Source organism: Hemibagrus wyckioides, linkage group LG18 (genome assembly GCF_019097595.1).
Source record: "Hemibagrus wyckioides isolate EC202008001 linkage group LG18, SWU_Hwy_1.0, whole genome shotgun sequence".
Lineage (NCBI taxonomy): Eukaryota > Metazoa > Chordata > Actinopteri > Siluriformes > Bagridae > Hemibagrus > Hemibagrus wyckioides.
The window spans coordinates 17,446,890-17,467,120 of record NC_080727.1 but is presented as its reverse complement, the minus strand read 5'-3'; the positions used below and the strand labels follow the sequence as shown (position 1 = coordinate 17,467,120).

At 37.9% G+C, this 20,231-nt stretch overlaps 1 protein-coding gene across 4 annotated transcripts in view; it reads left to right on the top strand.

The window, feature by feature from the left end:
* The window catches only part of sgcd (sarcoglycan, delta (dystrophin-associated glycoprotein)), a 173,430-nt gene extending 161,157 nt beyond the window's left edge, over positions 1 to 12,273 (top strand). For all 4 annotated transcript variants that reach the window (XM_058415613.1, XM_058415614.1, XM_058415611.1 and 1 more), the window contains exons 7-8: positions 4,249 to 4,372; positions 9,651 to 12,273. In XM_058415613.1, the coding sequence (XP_058271596.1) occupies positions 4,249 to 4,372; positions 9,651 to 9,824 (298 nt within the window). In that variant the 3' untranslated portion in view covers positions 9,825 to 12,273. The remainder of the gene's footprint in view (positions 1 to 4,248; positions 4,373 to 9,650) is intronic.
* Positions 12,274 to 20,231: the final 7,958 nt, after the last annotated feature.

Below are 20,231 nucleotides of genomic sequence, written 5' to 3'. Positions count from 1 at the left end.
AGATTTTTCCCATCACTGTGTCGTCCAGCACAATGTGAATCACCTCGTCTCGACTCTGTTCTCCATAAAAAATCATCAATATGATTTCATTATTAATTTCATATCCATTCATCATTTTCCCACACCCGTCCCACCAGACCCCCATAATCAGACACTCTGTAGAACATCCCTTCACCTCCGCCCGAACATCAGTATCCAGCAGATGAAACATCAGTGGCGTTTGAAGTTCAGCAGGATGAGCGACGGAGATTTGAAATCATCAAGGCTGCTTTCATGTCAGATCAGACTAGCCATGCTAATTTTACACCCACTTACCTCTTAATTACACGTATCACTTAACGCTCTCCACACGACGAGCTTATTTACTCCTCCATCCAAAGCCATGCTGTTTGTAATTCCATCTATTATTTTATTCTCTTTTTTTCTTCTCATTTCTCTTCGGGTTGATGCTAAGCCTCACACCGCGTTCTCTTTTATCGGAAACAATGCTAATCTTCCCTGATGAATGGCTCATTAGCTGCGTCGCCACGTTGTCATCAAATTCTTGCACAAACAAGAAGTTACCGTTTAATGCTCTGTGTATTATCTTGTGTAAACTTTTATTTTCGTTTTATATTATTATCTTCTATCAACATAGCGTTGTCATAGAAACCGACTGTCTGCTGGGAAACCCTATTTTTTTTCTTAGCTTTAAATGATGCGTGATTTGTTTTTCCTTTTTTTGTGGTCAAAGCAATTGCTCACTACATCAATCATTTCAGATATATTTTCAGAGATGACTGATTATTAATTCTATAAGGATATAAGGATAATCTTTGCTAATGCAGCTCTTTATCGACGGCTAACGTACTGGAAAGCTAACGGAAACGATCTCGCTTACATCAGCAGCTTGTTGTCATTATTATGAAACAGCATTACTATTGAAAGCTGAATATTTGCTGGATTTATGGAAAGAATAATAGACTTCAGGAAAATAATCCATGCAGGGATGATGTGGATAAGGAAGTGGATTATTTTCCCTGTAGAGGCCCACATTGTGTTCTTACACACATTATGTCGTTTTTAATTAATTACAGAAAGTCTTGTTACGCTTTAGAGCCATTTATAGCTACACTGGATGCTGTGGAATGACCTTACTGACCTCACTGACCTTTCCACCGACACTGGAGACTCCTTCCAGAAACGTCTCCTGAAAGCTTCATCCTAAGCTTCCATCATATCCCAGATCATATTCTTTTCATTAAAGTAGACTTTTTATTATTAGATGATGTGAAGCGTCCAGTATACGAACACGTCCTTGCCAGTCAGCAGTTGCTATAGCAACCATGAAGTGGAATATTTTCCTATTCCTAATTTTTTCCTCTTTTATTCCACTTTGAAATTAATTAATTAGTGAATGTCTTGTTGCGTTGTAGACATTTATAATTAATAAATATTATTATATTATAAATAATATATTAATAAATAAAAAATATATTAATAAATATATTTAATTTATAGTTTAATGTATTGGAATGACTTCACTGACTTCACAGAGCACCGACACTGGAGACTCCTTCCAGAAACGGGGGGGGGGAAAGTTTATCAAGTTTCGATCATATCCTAGACCATATTTTCTTCATTCAAGAAGATTTTTTAAATCCTTTTCATGACTAGACGACGTAGCGCATCCGCGTGAACAAGGTGTTACTATAGCAACGATAACAAGGGCTTTAATAGAGATGATGGCACACCTTCCCGATTCCTGATTTCAGCTATAAATATCTCGAAGCACGAAGGAAGACAGAGAAGATATTGACTCCGAACGAGTGGAATATTTACTCTGACCTTAATCTCCGTCTCAGACACACACCCGGGGCTTTTAAAGCTTCTTCATGTCTGAAGATGTGTTTGGTTCCAGGAGCAATTACAAGAAATCTCACCTCCTCAGACTAGCATGAGAAATCTTCAGTTACTTTACACGCAGAAAAAAAAAAAAGTGCGGGTTAACGATCTCGTCTCCTGGGACGCGTCCGGCTGCAGCGAGCTTCCTCACGCTCTCGCAGCACAAATGATTTCTTTTTTTCTTTTTTTTCTGTTAAGACGCACCGCACGATTAATTTCAGCTCTCAGGCATGTAAGACAAATGGATGTGCTTTCTGAGCACTCAGCATTTTCTGTTTTTATTTCAGTTCTTTTTTGTAAAAAAAAAAAAGAAAGAAAAGAAATTTAAAAAAAAAACAAACAAAAAAACAGAACGGTTCTGGTTCTATTGTGCATAATAAACAATAAACAATAACATATCTTTTCACCATTTTTAAGTTTGCCACCTGTGGAATGGAAACAGGTTTATGGGACATTTTTTACAAATGTCGCATTTTTCTGGTCGCGAGTCTGATATAAAATGAGTCAGGACTCCGTTGGCACTGGAGACTCCTTCCATGATGTTCCATGATACGATTAGACCGTTTTTGCTTTGTTAAATCACGACGAAACATTCGTGGCATTTATTCTTTTATGCCAAGTTCACACTGCCAAAAAATGACCAAAATCACGATCTGACCGAATTGCCGAGGAGTCGCTGACTCCCGTGAAATATTTGCCGTGCTAAACATCTGGACCTGTCACCGCCTCAAAGTCGTGCAGTGTGAAAGGAGTCCTGACTGAAAAATACCACGGTGATGACCTACAGCCGATGAGAGAGCGAGATACAGGGGAGCGGTCAGTTCAGGGAGGAGTTATAGACCACAATATCAGCAAGCGTGGCTTCAGTTGGAGCACAATATTCTAGTTTATAGGTTTTTATCAGAAAAAAAAGTCTTAAATATAGTTATATCAGAATAAATAAGCATCAAACAGAAATAAAGCAGAAACATTTGCTTGACCAGCCGCATCAGCAGCAGCACATTGCAAAACTATTCATTTGTTCAATTCTGCAGAACACACAATCCTTGTTCCCCGCACTGACCATTTGGATCGTGAACTTTTTGCGTGGTTCCATTTCCAGTCTCGCGTGAGAACTCTGGTCTCATGTGTGATCTTGTGTTATTTCTCGCATGCGTTCGGTTGTGAAACGCAGTTTGTGGACCAGACAGTTGTGTGGGCGATTCTTCCTATAGTGAAGTCATGCAGTGTGTAACCTCCTGTCGCCGATCCATCGTGCAGTGTGAACACAACCGTTATCTGACCACTCTGAAAACTGTGCAGTGTGTGAACTCGGCATTAGTCGTAGCAGCCGCCTTCGATTTTTGATTATGCGGCACGTCCCTCTATAATTCCATAGACATGAGCTGTTACCATAGAAACGATAACGTTTATTATTTCCATCTGAAATCGGTAATAAACAGAAGGATTTAGGATTTAGGAATATTGAAAAGCAGAGGAAGTTAATGATCAGCGTGTTGAATATTCCTGCACTGGGTAAAGCTGTGATGTTGATCGTATTCACTGCTTTTTCCTCGAGTCTGATCTCTTCTGCTGAAGCGTGAGATCAGACGTCAATCAGACGGATTCGATCTAAAACTGATAAAAGGATAAAAGAGGGACAAAAAAATTCAGAGAAATGTTTACAGGATTCTGTTTTTTCAGGAAAATGATTTATAAAATAGAAACATCTTTACGTCGGCTTTTAGACTTCTGGGGTGTGTGTGTGTGTGTGTGTGTTTCAATGTCTGATTGTTCCTCAAACACAATCATGTGTGTGTTTATGACTCGCGTGTGTGTTCGTGACTTGGTTTTGTTCATGACTCGTGTGTGTGTGTGTTTATGACTCGTTTGTGTGTTCATGACTCATATGTGTGTGTGTTTATGACGTGTGTGTGTGTGTTCATGACTCAGTTTGGTTCATGACTCGTGTGTGTGTGTGTTTATGACTCGTGTTTGTGTTCATGACTCGTGTGTGTGTTTATGACTCGTTTGTGTGTGTTTATGACTTGTGTGTGTGTTCATGACTCAGTTTTGTTCATGACTCGTGTGTGTGTTCATGACTCATGTGTGTGTGTTTATGACTAGTGTGTGTGTTCATGACTCAGTTTTGTTCATGACTCGTGTGTGTGTTCATGACTCATGTGTGTGTGTTTATGACTAGTGTGTGTGTTCATGACTCAGTTGTGTTCATGACTCGTGTATGTTTTCATGACTAGTGTGTGTGTGTTCATGATTCAGTTTTGTTTATGACTCAGCTGTGTTATTATGACTCGTGTGTGATTATGACTCATGTGTGTTTATGACTCAGTTGTGTTCATGCTCTCTCGTGTGTTTGCTCCACAGTTTGGAATCTCCGACACGTTCCCTGTACATGGAAGCTCCTAAAGGTGTGCAGATTCAAGCCGAAGCCGGGGACATCCAAGCAACCTGCAGAAGCGACCTGCGCCTGGAGTCGAAAGACGGAGAGGTAAAATATCCTCACATCCTCGCACGCACACACAAACACACACACACACACCGCTGAAACCACGACGCCTTGGACAAGTTGATCCGCTTCACATTTCTGACATCCCCATCTGCCACCGGTTGGTATCCAGACGATCGCGGCGCTCGATCCCATATGCTGCCTCATCCTGCGTGGTGCCCTGAGCTTCACACTCAGGCTGCTATACATCAATGGCAATTACAGGACATAATCCACGAGCCAACATTTGGAGGGAGATGATAACCTCATAAGAAGCACACTTGTTGTTGCAGAGTTGGAGAAATTGCAAGATTATCACCATATGCTCACACAATTTCGGAATAATTACAACAAATCCTGCGGCCTACGAAGAGCGATTAGAGGTTCTCCGGGTTCTGGAGGTGAAACCGTTGCGAAAGGGTTGTGAAAAGGAAGCTCTGACTGAACGTAGCTGGCATAAATCACGTGGTTTATATCGATGCGGTTGTTCGTTTCCATAGTAACAGATCCTTTAACTGGGACATAGCTCCATAGCTAAATTTAATTCTGATAATAAACGTGGAACAGAAACGTGACGATGTTTAACAGAGCGAAACGTACCGTCGTTTTCTGTGGGTCATGTATGTTTACATGGAGGGAGTCTCCAGTGTCAATAAGAACAAGAAGAGTTTTTCTCTTTCTCGGTATGTAAGAGTATGGATTTTTTATTTTTATTTTTGTCTTTTTAATTCCAAGTAAAAAAAAAAAGACAAAAAGTAGGCTGGTGATGACGTGATGTTCACGTGACACATATAAAAGGAGTCTCCAGTGTCAAGATGAGATGGAGACACCTGGTCATGTTATGTTAACATGAAAAGCTTTTATTAAACGATCTTATTAATTCCAAAATAGAAAAAGCTAAAAAAAAAAATTAGCTTAATGATGACGTGGTGATGTTTTCTGTTGAATAACTTGTAGGAGGAGTCTCCAGTGTCAGTAAGAGTTACGTGACCAGAAGAGTTATGTGTTCATGTTACACTTCCCTGTAACATGAAAGCCAAGGGGTTGGGGTTTTTTTTTGGTGGGGTGGTTTGTTTTTTTTACGGTGGCCAAGAATTGCAAAATGAAATAACACAACGACTATTCAAGGTAGGTAGAGTTTGCGAGTGGAATTCTTACCACTGATTGGACGAGACATCTATCAATCAGGATATATAGAAAGTCCAGCAGGCTGCAGCAGTAGAAAGTAGATTCACGTGTACATGAACGCAGTTCTCCTCTTATAACGCTCCTTACATCCTTTAATCTGGAAATAGTTTGGTCTTCGAAACATACCCGTGTTCTTTGGGTGTGTTTTTAGACACACTAATCTTTATGCCATGATACGCTATCAGTATATCCAAAATCACGTCCTTCCTCAAAGTAGCGCTGAATAAATTCTATTTTCTTATAAATATAAATATACACTACCGCTCAAATGTTTGGGATCACTTGCATATTTCAGCTATGGAGGCAGACTCCATCAGCCAATCCATCTTGAGGGAGATGCTCCAGGCAGCGTGGGGTGAAATCTTGAAAAATTGACAGCCAGAATGCCCAGGCTGTAACTGCTGCAAAAGGTGTCTTTTTTTGATGAAGGCAAAGAAAACATTCATCATTTCCATCAAAATCATTATTTCTAACTCTGACATGTCAGCATGTCCTGTTCTTTTTCTAGTTTTTTTCTATTCAGACTAATTTCGTGTGGATCGTGTGAAACTTTTGAGCAGTAGTGTATATATATATATATATGTTTGTTATTTTCTTTAAAAGATATAAGTTGAACAAAAATGTTTTTAAAGTGAACGCAGAGCTCCACACATGTACAAGAAATAAAGTTAGGTACACAGTTTCCTACTGCTTGTATATCTTGAGTGACGGATGTCTCGACCAATCGGCTGTAGGAATTCCATTCACGAACTTTACCTACCTTTTCCTGATTGTCCTTGTGTATTCGGATTTGTTATTGTGTTTTCTGATTTGTTATTTCGTTTAGCACATCTCAGCCACCGTAGTTTCTGTTTTACTTTTCAAGAAAGACAACAGAAAGAATGACCGTTTATAGCTGCTATAACGTAACTGTCTGATGTAAATGTGCAACAATTCGCCGTCTCTGTGTTTCTGTATCAGATCTATGTATATCTACTTGAAATCTTTCCTGCTCCATTACAGCAGTTCTTCTCCCTTTTTTTTTTCTGTAAGAATTGAGATACCTCGGCTGCTCGGCGGTCCCTCAGAGGTTCCAGTACAATTAGGTCCCAGAAAAAAAAAAAAAGCCCTCCAGCTTTGCCTTCACACTCAACTTTGCTCTGTAGCAGATGTCTGGAGACTCAGCTGAGACCACTGCTTAAAAAGTGTTCCAGGTCATTTGATGGAAATGTTTCCCCAAGGCTATCGGTAATGACTCCTTTTACCTTTTTTATATCCGGACGGCTTCCTCTAGCGGCCGCCATAACGCTCTCTGGAGTCCGGCGAGCGAGAGAGACAGCGAGAGAGAGGAAGAAGTGATGGGCTGAGAGTCTGGTCTGCAGTGTTTGTGTCGCTAAAAGCGCTTCACGTCGGTTGGACATGCAACGTTTTCGACTGTTCTACAGATGACAGTTACATTCTGGTCTGGTGGAGTCGCGGCGTCGATAATGTTAGCTTCTTCATCCAAACTGTTGCGCTGCAGACAGTTTTCCGGTTGACAGACGACTGCTCGGGTGTCTGCGAGACGCGAGTCCTAGCCGCTCTTGCATCAGATACAGCAACGTGTCATTTTTGTGTAATGTCTTTTCTACTTTTCTATTTTAATACATTTTGTGCTGCGGTCAGTTTTGACAGTCCAGGATATATATTACTGCGCAAATAAAAGTCACGAAGAACTCGTTCATTTAGACATAAATAAATAAATAAATAAATAAATAAATAAATAAATAAATAAATAAATGAAAACGAAAGCGCTACAGTCAGATGCAAATGATGCTTTTTTGTTCCTCTTTGATTTTCTGACTTCTGAACTTTGCCTAGAAAAAAACAGTTATTTCTTTTCTTCATTCCTCTCACGTGGAAACGTGGAAAGAAGCAAACGAGGCATGTGCAAACGTTTGTACACCCCCGGTCAATTCACGTCTTGATTTTCGGGCTTCTGATATTTGCACAGAAGAAACAGGTTTTTTTTTTTTTTCTCTTTTCCTCCTTTCTATCAAGTCATATTCGTAACATATAAAAGAGGAAACAAGGCTTGTGCAAAGGTTTGTACACCCCCATATCATTATTTGATGATTTTCTGATATTTGCATAGAAGAATTTTTTTCCAGAATTCCCTTCATGGGATCAATAAAACTATATCTGTCTTTTTTTATTATTTTGTCTTTCTATCACATAGAAGCATTCAAAAAAAAAGCAAATGAGGTGCAAAAGTTTGTACACCTCCGGTCATATCATGCTTTGATAACTTTCTTAGCATGTGAGGAAATGTATTTTTTCCTTTTTTTTTATTTCTGTCTGATCAAACGAGGCATGTGCAAAAGTTTGTGCACCCGTTCTATCTACAACACCTTTTACGGCAAATCTCCAACCGCGTTCAGTACAGCAACAGTTTCTGATCCTAACGGAATCATCCGTCTCAAAATTAGCTTTCGGTCTTCGCACTGCGTGTTTGAGTTAAAGTTTTCCAATAATATTCAAGTGTTGGGATTAAGAAGCCAATTCCAAATTCCAAAGCCCTTTGTTGGAGGAGCTTATTTAAATCATTGTCTTGTAATAACTTTTCTCCTTTTCACTTTCTGTTTCTTCGCTCACTGGGGGATTTTAGCCTCCAGGATTTTCTTCTCACTTATTTGTAACTTTTCAGGAAATTTTTTAGCCTTCATGCGATTGTAAAGAATTGATGATGGATTGATGAGCCCCACGCTGTTTAGCAACATCACAATAATTTTGATTATTAAAATGATCAAAAACATTGAGCTCTAGACAATCAGCTACATTACACCAGGGAGTAATGAGGCAATCAAAGTTCCGAGACTGTGCAAAGAAACAATATTTGTTCACCTGGAAGGTTAGAATTCACCCAAATTTAATTTACTTACTGATTTGTTTGATGTATTTTAGTCTGTTATGGTTTAATTCTCAAATATGAGGGTGTGCAGAATTTCTGTATAACATCGGAACTCTGACAGACGTTCCAGCTCCAGTGTGAATTAATATTAATGCGTGATTGTTTCCATAGTAACAGCTTGTACACAGGGACATGTACAGGGGATATGATGTGGGGAATTCAAGACTAAAAATAAACATGTACAAAGAATAAAGCATATAATTGTTGATAATTGTTATTAGGTGATATTTTAGGAGTCGACAGTGTCAGCGCTCAGAACGTGAGAGAGAGAGAGAGATAGAGACTTTATTTCTACACTTTTTACAACTCAATGTAACACACTTTCAAGTAAAATAAATACAAATAAAAATTATATATATATATATATTGGTATATAAATTACTTTCAAAAATTAAGAATAATTCTTTCTTACTTTGCGACTAACAGCTTGAACCCATGAGAGAGAAAGAGAGAGAGGGAGACAGAGAGACAGACAGACAAGCAGGCAGACAGAGAGCAGGGGGATGCAGGGAAAGAAAGAGAGACAGACAGACAGACAGAGGGGGGAGGGGCAGAAAGTGAGAGAGAGGGAGAGAGAGAAAAAAAAGAGAGAGAGATGGAGGGGGAGAGAGAGACAGGAAGACAGACAGACAGAGATACAGATGGGGAGAGAAAGGCGGGTGGAGTGGAGAGAAAGAGACAGACAGACAGAGAATGTTTATTCCTTAAAGAATCAGCTAAATTATTAAAATGTATTTATTTATTTGTGTTTGTTTATCCTGCACTCCAACCCTGTAACGTTATTAATTATTAAATGATAATAATTTATTTTCTCAAGAATTTTATCAAGAAAATTGAAGAATTTGGAGAATTGTTTTTATAGCATGATTAATCTCTGAAATACAATTTCTTCTGTTTTAACTCCTTTTTCTCCTGTTTGTTTTTTTTTTTTTTGGTCTTTTTCAATTTAAGATATTTTAGGAGAAATATTTTTGTCACCTAAAAGTGAAAAAAAGTGAGCTTCAAACATGTCAGTAAATTGATATTTAATTTATTTATATAAAAAAAAAAAAAACAATTAAGAAGCGAAGGAGGTGACGTTCTTTAAATTCAGAGCATTAACACAATCAGTGTTACATCCAGGTGATGCATCTTTCATCTCTGTGAGATGTTTTCTCTTCTCAGATCACTCTGGATGCGAAGAAGATCAAACTCCTGCGTCTGCCCGAGGGAAAAGCGTCTCCTTCAGCCACCAGACAGACTGTGTTCGAGGTGTGCGTCTGTCCCAACGGCAAGCTCTTCTTATCACAAGCAGGAACAGCGTCCACCTGCCAGATCAGCAACAACGTCTGCCTCTAGACACTCTCTAAACACGTACGCACATAAAGCTACACACACACACACACACACACACACATTTTACTCCCACGACTTTACCACAAACCCGTTCCTCTCGACCACAAGGACGATCATCCTGTAAAGATTTCCCGGATTCGCGTCATCCTTTTCATCCCTTTCAAAAGTTTTGAGGTCAAGCGGATTCTCTCCATCACGCCGAGAAACAAGCGTCTCGTGTCTATTTTTTTTTCTTTTTTTTCTTGGGGTTTTATTTTTGCTACTCTCCAACTGCAATATTGTCCAGTCGGCGAAAACTTTTTGAAACATGAAAATGGGACAATCCTGAACGGTGGCAGCCATCATCCCTGTCATCCCTTTCTCCCTCTTCCTCTCTCTCTCTCTTTCTCACTATTCCCCAAAAAATAAACAAATAAATGAATAAAAATACAATGAAAACTGTGCTTGCACCGGGACTGACCTGATGCACGCTCTCTGTTCAAAGAGGAGAACAGTGCCTGTGCCTTAGCTCAATGCACTCGTGGAAAGAAGAAGCACATCTCACTGACCTTTACTTTACTAAATCCTGGAGTTTGAGTTGATTTCATTTTTATTCCCTAATGAAAGTCGATATTTTTACAATACGAGAAAAAAAAAAAAAAAGAATGCAAAGGATCCAAATGATGATGACGCAGACGCCGTCTGCTCTATGTCTACGTCTTACAGATCAGATTAAAAAAAAGCTGATTTTTTATTTTTAATTGGCAAATTTCCAACTCTGTAAATTCTCTCGATTGGCAGAACGTTACGGAAAACTTTTTTATTAATTAATAAACATAAATAATTCTATTGAAATGAAGACAATTTGGCTTTTGCATTCTTCATAAGACATGAGTGTGTGTGTGTGTGTGTGTTTGCTGGGGGTTTAAAAAAAAAACGTAAAAGGTTCTACCACTAGGTTTTCTGTATTTTATTCTATTCCTTGATCTTTTATGATAAACATCAATAAACAAACCAGGAAGGTGAACCAAAAACAAAAAAAAAACAAAAAAAAGAGGGGCCTGAATGACTTTCAGTGTCCTGCAGCTGAATTTTGCTGCCTGTCGCAGCTGTAACGCATACGATGTGCAGCTTTCTGTTCTGAGGATCCACTAAAACGTTCCTGTTCCTCCATCTGGTCATGTGTGTGAACTCATTTGTGCCGAATTAGTCGAGGAAATATAACAACTTCCTGCCTTTCTTTAATTCTTTATTATTATTATTATTATTTTTTGCAGTATTTACTTTCAGGCCTTGATTTACTAAAAATAGTCGGGTTATAAAGTGCGAGTGGAAACAGTGGTGCTGCTGCACGTCATTTGGAATGTATGAATGTATGCAAATTAGGGGGCGGGGCCAAGTGTAAACGTTGCAGCGTTGCACTGAAATCTGTAACTCAGACTGCAGACTTCCGACTTCCGACTAGGAAAAAATGAACTGGTGAGAACCTCCAGAAAGTTTTTCCTCAACCCCCGAGTTCAGGAAGTGACAAAATGATTCCGCTCACGGTAAACATCAGATCCGTCGACGTTCCGATCTAAAGGCTTGTTATACAGCATATATAACACTGTTATAAAGCATCTATAACACCGCCGCTATGCTTTACTATTCACTGATAGCTTGCTGCCAAAAGATGAACATGGAGGCATCCAGGATGTTTTTTTACAGGTCAAAATAAAAAAAATGTTTAATGCTGATTATAAACCAAAACAAAAAAAACAAGACGACGTATTGGAGTGGGAAAAAAAATCCATGTTGCTAGACGTACATACAGAAGAACATTATCTGAATGAAAATTCTTTTCAAAAGCCATCGAAAAACTCTGTTAAGCTTTTAAGGAATAATCGACGCTATAAACCCATGTTAGCTCGGAGGTAATTTTCAGGGAAAAATTTAGATTACTTATTAAGCTATAATTTTGATAAAATCAAAAATGTGTGTAATCACTGTTCCATGCGTGGCTTAATAAATGACTTTTCAAAACTTGCACGTTTTTAGTAAATCAGGGCCTCACCGATGCTTTGGTTTAATTCCTCATTTCCTGTTCCTTTTGAAATCATTTGTAATGTAAGGTAAGGTAAGATTCGGGACTCGGGGAGTAAATTGCTGGTCACTGGAGCTGGGAAAGTGTGTCGTCCGTCTGCACAAAAGAATCCAAACAACCCTGAGAGAAAAACACAATGACTGAATTGTGTAGAAATTACGTAGAATTTTTTTTTTTTTTTTTTTTTTTTACGGTACAAATCATTCCTGATGTCTAGTAAAACACTTGGCAAAAGGAATAAGAAACAGTTAGTAGAGGTTGCTAAGCTACTAACTAGTTAACTATTATTCAGTCATTATTTGCAGAAAGATTTTCGTCTTGTTTGGCGAGATTACCGATGAAGAATATGGATTTTTTTTTTTCCCCCTCATTTCCACACAAAAAATAAAATCATTTGATTCAGAAATCTTACTCCAGACAGGAAGCCAAAGTTGGCAAGCCTGACATGATGACGATGATGATGATGACGATGACGATGATGAGAAGGATTGCTATTTATAAAGTACATAATTAAAAGCAAAAAGAAAAGAAAAGGCCTCTTAAATTATTATTATTATTATTAAGTTATTATTATTATCGCTCCATACGAGTTGATCAGCATCTCATCTCTAAGTTTTAGCCTTTAGCGAGAAGCAGAAGAAAGGTTTACTCACGAAAGAGAAAATCAGCCACATTACTAGTTGAGCTTGGCATAAAAACCGTTCTGTGGGTAAGCGAAGAAACTGCAGTTACGATGATGTGACGATGGAATTACAGCATCAGAGCGATCCCCATCATCATCATCATCATCATCATCTTCATAATCCTATTAACGTTCTAGGTGTGACGAGGCATTTAGACGTATACACACACGTACACCACTGTTTGTAGAGTAAACACGTTACAGGAGAGATTACAGCCATGCACTGACTTCTCATTTTCAGGAGTGATTTAAAAATGAAAACAAAAAAAGGAGTGTGTGTGTGTGTGTGTGTGTGTGTGTGATTACTGCATTATTGCTACTTAGAATATTCAAAAAAATTGAAAAAAAAACTCACTGCATGAGATAAAACCTAAACTGCAGCAAACTGGAAGCAGCATTTCATTTCTCATAATCATTTTAATCACGGGTGGAAGATGTGTGTGTTTTTATTTTTTTGGCTTACTCAGACACTAACATGGACGACAGTGTCAATGATGATGATGATGATGATGATGATGATGATGATGAGAAGTCATACGATAAGCAGGACTTTAGTTTAACTTCATTATTTTTTTCATTAAGACAAAGTAAATAAGTAGAACGATTTGGAGTGGTGCTGAAAGTATTAAGCATGATACAATTTGAATTATTTGTTGTTTTTTTGTTGGTTTGTTTGTTTAAGATATGATGATTTTTCCCCAATATGTTATTCAGAATTAATTAGTGTCATATACAGCAATGAATAATTTTCCCCCCGATATATATATATATATATATATATATATATACACTACCAGTCAAATTTTGGACACACCTTTTAATTCAATGTTTTTGGTTTAGGGATTTATTTTCTACATTCTAGAACAATACTGGAGATTTCAGAACTATGAAATAACACACATGGACTTAAGTAATCCATATGTAATGACAACAAAAAACAGTCAGTTGTTATTTTAAGACACGAAGGTCAGGTGATCTGGAATAGTTCTTGCAAGAACAGTATTGTCAAGTGCATTTGCAAAACCCATCAAGCACCATGATGAAACTGGCTCACATGAAGACCATCCCAGTAAAGCAAGACCAAAACTGACCTCTGCTGCAGAGGAGAAGTTCATTTAGAGTTACCAGCCTCAGAAATCACCAAGTAACAGCACCTCAGATTAGAGCCGTGATGAAGGCTTTACAGAGCATCAGTAGCAGACATATCTCAATATCAACTGTTCAAAGGACATTATTGTGTATTTCGGCCGCCTTCAGCATTGTTTTACAACGTAGAAAGAAATAAACATCAGGAAAGACCATGGAATTAGAAGGTGTGTCCAAACTTTTGACTGGTAGCATATATATATATATTCTATATAATATCTATATTATATAATATATATATATATATATATTATATATATATTCGTCAGTAACATCCCTTCTGGAAAAAAGAAAAAAAAGAAAAATTAAACTGCTTTGGTCCACTTTTGTGACAACTGAAATCATCTCAGTGTTGATTATTTTTCCCCGTACATTGCTGGTTTGGTTTTCTTTTAATAGTCATGTTAACGAAAAAAAAAGAAAGAAAAAAGGATCCTGGCACATTCTATGCAAAATGTAGAGAGCATTTATTATAATGCGAAGAATTCTGTCCGCTGTCTGTACTAAATTTATTATACTTTATGTGTACAGTTTGTATTTATGAATTGAGTTGCAATCAAAACTGTATCAATAAATCGACTATTTCAAAAGAAAAAAAAAAAAACACACGTGACGTTAAAGTGGAAGAAAAGTCATAAGCTACTCGTGTTGGGTTTTTTTTGTTTGTTTGTTTGTTTTTTTAAAAGCTTTACTAAGCCTCTTTAACAAGTGGCTAAACAGGGTTACAGAGGATGATGTTGAGGACATTAAACGTCATCGCAGTGAACAGGAAGCTCGTCTACTTACAACCTTGTTGTGTTTATACTAATAACACGCTCTAATAAACTTCTACCTCCACAAAAAGAAACAGAGTGGATCCTGATCTGAGAAAAATCTTTCAGATAAAGAGGGAAAGGGTTTAGTGGTGATGACGTTCGAAATCGTGCTGGAGTTTGATTATAGATTAACTTTAGCATTTTACTTCTAGTGATTTGCGTTTATTTGTTAAGCTGAACAAAGTATATAGGAATCATCAACTTTTGTTGGTCAGAGAGTTTAATTTTCAGCAATAATCCAAAAGACAATGGGAAAATCCTGATTAGTTTTTGTCAATTGACTCGGAGCTATGCTAACTTCCAGGTCGGACGTTGGCATCGCTCCGGGTCAGTCGACAAAATAAACGTCAATATGAAAAAATATGTATGATATGATGTGTATAAATATGAAGACGAATATATGAAGCGTAATGAATGACGAAAGAATCATTTTTATATATCGCTAGACAACATAGCAAGTCCATGTCGTGTCAGAATTCCTCTGGTTTTACAATTAGCTTAACCACACACACACACACACCCTAGAATAAATTCGTATTATTCACACACGGCAGGACGCTATAATCACGGTCAGTGATCAACGCGCTTCATTTAGATCCGGTGCAGAACAGTTCACGATCTTTCCGGAAATGATAATCTAAATGATGCGCTCGAGCGCGACCCTCATCATAACCCTTTTACACGATTCACATATCCGACGTGTGACATGTTTTACGTGAAACACGAATTAAACTGAATAACTTCCTCTCGCATTGTTTTGAGATGCAGAACATGAACTGCACACGTTCTAAAAATAAAGTCTACAGTATCTTAGAACGCGTATGAAATGCAGCATGACGGTGGAATGACATCGACGAGCATCTCAGTGACGCCACAACAGCCTCCTTTTGGCTGATTTTCAGATATACTGAACAGTTAGTGAGATTTATTTAGTCTGCACTCGCGATGTAATAATCAGATTAAGTTTACAAAAGGAAAATAGGGGGAGGGGTCATGGAGGGCAGGGGGTGTGGCTTAGCAACTATGATAGGCCCACAAAAAAAAGTTAAATGATAAATATTCCAATATAACTAAAGCTATAAAGGTAGAAAACGTCAAAGAGACGTAATGTGTGTGTGTGAGTGTGGTCATAAGAAATCTCAAAGGTTTTTTTTTGTGTAAATATTCCGACCATAATCCTGTTATCCTTTTATCCGCGCTGTTCTTCCGCTCCGTTGCTTTGATTGTGATTTATTTCTTTTCTAAAAATTATTCCATGCTATGAATATAAAACTGAGTCAGAGGGAAAATCCGGACTAATTGGGAAATTGGAAACGCTCATAAACGTCAGTGTACAGTAGCAGTGCCGTAAGAAGAAGAGAAAAAAAACGCTTTCTTCTGGGAAACGAGAATTAAAATGATTTTGTGTTTCCGAGCGACGTTAAGGTTTTTACTTAAGCTCGAGCCCCTGAAACTCGCATGTGGGATCCTGCAGAACTGCAATATTTAATAAGCTTTTAGTCATGTTAACATCTTTTTACGACGTTTTGCAGAACCTATTCAAAATATAAAGAACGAATAAGAAGAATAATTAGTGTCACTTTACTGAATACGGATGCTGGCTCCACCCCCACTGTTTTTTTTTACAACCACACCCATAAATGCGGTTTAGCGTTCTGATTGGACAGGGATCGCGTTTCATAGTCCGCGCCCTGACGATGTGACGCAAAGTAAAATCAAAATAAAGTCAATAATATTCCTTATAGTATAATATAAATTCCACAAACTACCTATTTACAGTAGATCCATTACATTTTGGATTAAATATCTATCTATACAGGCAAACTGAGCTCAGATCGTGTAGATGTGTTAGCTGTATTTACCCACAATGCACTTGAATTATCAACACAAAAAGTTTGAACAAAAAGTTCCTTTGTTTCTTTAATCGAAAATATTTTTGAGATTTATTTTTATGACTTTACTAATTAACTTCAGTCATAAACAACTCTATCACTTCACTCTGAACTTCTTAGTCTTATTTTATGATACATTAACTTGACTGATTATGTACTCTCGTCTGGTTGGTGTATATTTTTATTCTATTTTTTGTGTGTGTGTGTGTGTGTGTGTTATATTTGTGTATGACATTTGAGTCGCAAGGAAGACAAAGGAGAAGAAGAGTTTTCGCTGGAAGCCTCATCAAAGAGATCAGCAAAACAATTTAATCCCTTTTTTTTCCCCCCAACAGTTACTTTTTTTTCTCCTCAGATACTAAACACATCGTTAAATCTGCAAAATGACCAGTGAGACGTGTGAATTTTCTTGTGCCAAAAAATAACACCAATTGTTTGTGCTAAGGAGGTTTATTAGAGCTAAAATGAATTTTTAAACATGTGTAGGAAAATGACAAAATTGGAATGTAATAGAGGGTTGATTGGACAGCGGATCAGACAGTTGTGATGAAAAGGTTGCGGGGATGAAAAACTAGATTGAATCATTTTGCCACACCCCCACACCCCCCAAAAAAGTGTGTATGTGAAAACCGTGTGTGTGTGGGGGGGGGGGGGTCATAGGGTCCTGCATATCCTCCTCTTGCGTAGCCTCCTCTCACGTAGCCTCCGTTGGTGTAGCCTCCTCTCACGTAGCCTCCGTTGGTGTAGCCTCCTCTTGCGTACACTGACGGCAGATGTAGCTCAAGCTGTGCAGCTGGACGACTGATTCATGTCATCGGTATCATCCACAGGAACACAGATGTTGCTTAAGGACAGGAATTTTGATTAAAAGTCCTTTCAGCCTCTCTGAAGCATCACTGGGTTTCTCAGGAGTCGTCTTGATCCCTGGTAGCCTCCACCAGACTTGAAAGACTCATGTTTGCTCTTGTTTGCCTCCACCATCTGGAACACATCCACTCGGCTCACCCGGATTACACCGCTTGTTCTTAGCGTGAACTCTAAACTGTAAAGCGCTCTAAACTACTGAACTGTGAGATTGAAGGTCATGCGGTTTACTGGCTTGATGCTAGAATGTTAGTCACTTCATCACTCACGATGTGTGGCGGATATTACGGCGTTATGACAATCGATAATGGGATTCGGACGTGCAGCCGATCTGGATCACAAACCACGCCCCCTAAATCTTCGATATTGATTTATGGTCAAATATCCATCATGTTGATTAGCGAATCTGCTGCTAATATGAGGCGTAGTGCTGTCATTTTGCTATTTCTTTAAGTTTTGTGTCACTACCCCACCACACGCGAGACTTATCATTATTGCCCCTCACCATTTTTTTTTTTCCACAAAGCAGTAATGGAGACATTCGTACAAATTCAGCTAGGCTAGTTAATGAGCTACGCCATGACAAAAGCGTTGGCATTGTGATTATTGCCGAGATAAAAAGTGGAATTTGTGTAAAAATGATTCATTTATGAGATTAAAAAAAATCTGCATAATATTTTCTCATCTATTTGGAGAGGGATCTAATACTTTTACTCCATCAATGTATTTTATTCATGTTATTTAACATTTATTTATTATTGAATATTTTCCATGCAGTAATGGAACCTCTTTCTACTTCTTTTATTTCCAGAAAGAAAGAAAAAAAGCATAAAAAGGACGAATGAATTATTGCCTGCTTTGTGAATTTGCGCCGCTTGTTATTAGACTTTGCTTTCTATATTAATTCACCTTTCCTTTTCAACCTTTTTATTGAATTTCTGGCTAATTACCTACCAGGCAGCAGTATTCCTTGCTACTTGTAAAGATGTTTGTATTAAAGATGGGCTGTGACCCTGCTGACCTCGCTTCACTTAGCATTCAATCCCATCATGAATTATGCAGTGGCTGAACAGGTGGCTCTTTTCATGCAAATAAAGTGGTTCCTAATTCTCATTTATCGCAAACGGAATTGTTATTGATGACCACACACCAGGAGCTGAATCTAGTTATGTAAAGATTTAGTTATTCCATTTTAATGTACTGCTTTAGATCTCAGGGTTCTGTTAATGACCTCCCCGAGCCTCACGAGAGCATTTCAGGAGGTCGTGACTAAACAAGCTTGCACGGTTAATCTTATTATTTTGGGATATTTCTTTTTACAGAAATGCATCATCTGATAAATCTGCCAAAAAAAAAAAAAAAAAGATATTACAGAGTTGTTACAAAACACCTCCTCGTGAAAATTTTTAAACACAGAGAAAACAAATTAAAAAGGGCTGGCTAGCATGCCAGATGTTCCAGATGTGCGGTATCACGGTTATGAAACGTCCGTGTGGGTGTCGATCAAATCACAACGAATTAATGTGTTGTAATTAATGCATCGCCATGACAGCAGTGTACATTACAGCCACAAAGAACTGAATACATTTATACACAATGACACTGAAACACAATCGAACTGAATAAATAGACTTCTCTCGGATGTGTGTAGCCTCAGATTCTTGTTCTTGTCTCACAGCATGCTTTGGTGCTTGATTTTGGAGCTGCTGGAGCTTAAATTCCAATGTTTTGAGATGCTTTTCTGCTCACCAGAGATGTAAAGAGTAACCGAGTTCTGGATATACTCCTCTGACCTCTCTCATCACAAAAATCCACTCAGTTTATGGGTTTGATTTCTTTCTTTTTTTATACCAAACTCTAAAGACGGTCGTGTGAGAAGTTCCCGGGATATCAGTAGATGCTGAAATAAGCAAAACAGGACATCAGGATCTAACAGCCATGCCATGGTCAGCGCCACTGAGATGTTCAATACTCATTACCTTGGTACAGATGTTTCTATTAAAGTGGCCGATGAGTGTGGAAATGATCAAATAATACACTGGATGATTGTAGCAAACTTTTTTTTTTTTGATAGAAGCATCTGATGTGATCAACTGGATCTACTGGAATCTGTTACTGTGAATCAGTTTTATTTTAAATAAATAAATAAATAAATAAATAAATAAATAAATAAATAAATAAATAAATGAATGAATGAATGAATGAATGAATGAATGAATGAATGAATGAATGAATAACAACTATAATAATAATAATAATTCTGCAATTGTTGTCTCCTAATTATTTAATTATTTTAACTGTTAATCATTACCACTTTTATTCTGCAAAATAAACAAACGTTACGACTCGTTAGCGTTATTTTATCATTATTTTCACATCGATGACAATAAGATCTGATTTATAGAGTAGCGCTCTTTATGACGGATATTTGCTGATTTGTGTTACTGAAGTGTCACTGCTGCAGTTACTGAACTATTATTTGGGAACAAACTGTACAGCAAAGCAGTGATCTGTTAATAAAAAGTGCTGAGGACGGGCGATTTTCCCCAAACACACAACCTTCACACACTGGATTATTATTCACATTTCCAGTATAACAACATTCACTTCATAATGAAGCTAAACAGAGAGAGAGAGAGAGAGAGAGAGAGAGAGAGAGAAGTAGAGAGAAAGGGGGGGGGAGAAATGGAGAGAAAATGAGAAAGAAATACAGAGAGAGGGATAGAGAAGTGGAGAAAGAGAGAGCGAGAGAGAAAAAAAGAGAGAGAGAGAAATGTATAATGAGAGAGAGAGAAAGAGAGAGAGAGAAATGTATAATGAGAGAGAGAGAGAGAGGAAGAGAGTGAGAGAGAAATTGAGAGAAAGAGAGGGGGAGAGAAATGGAGAGAGAGAATGAGAGAGAGAGTGAGAGAGAAGTAGAAAGAGAGGTAGAGAGAAGTAGAGAGAAAG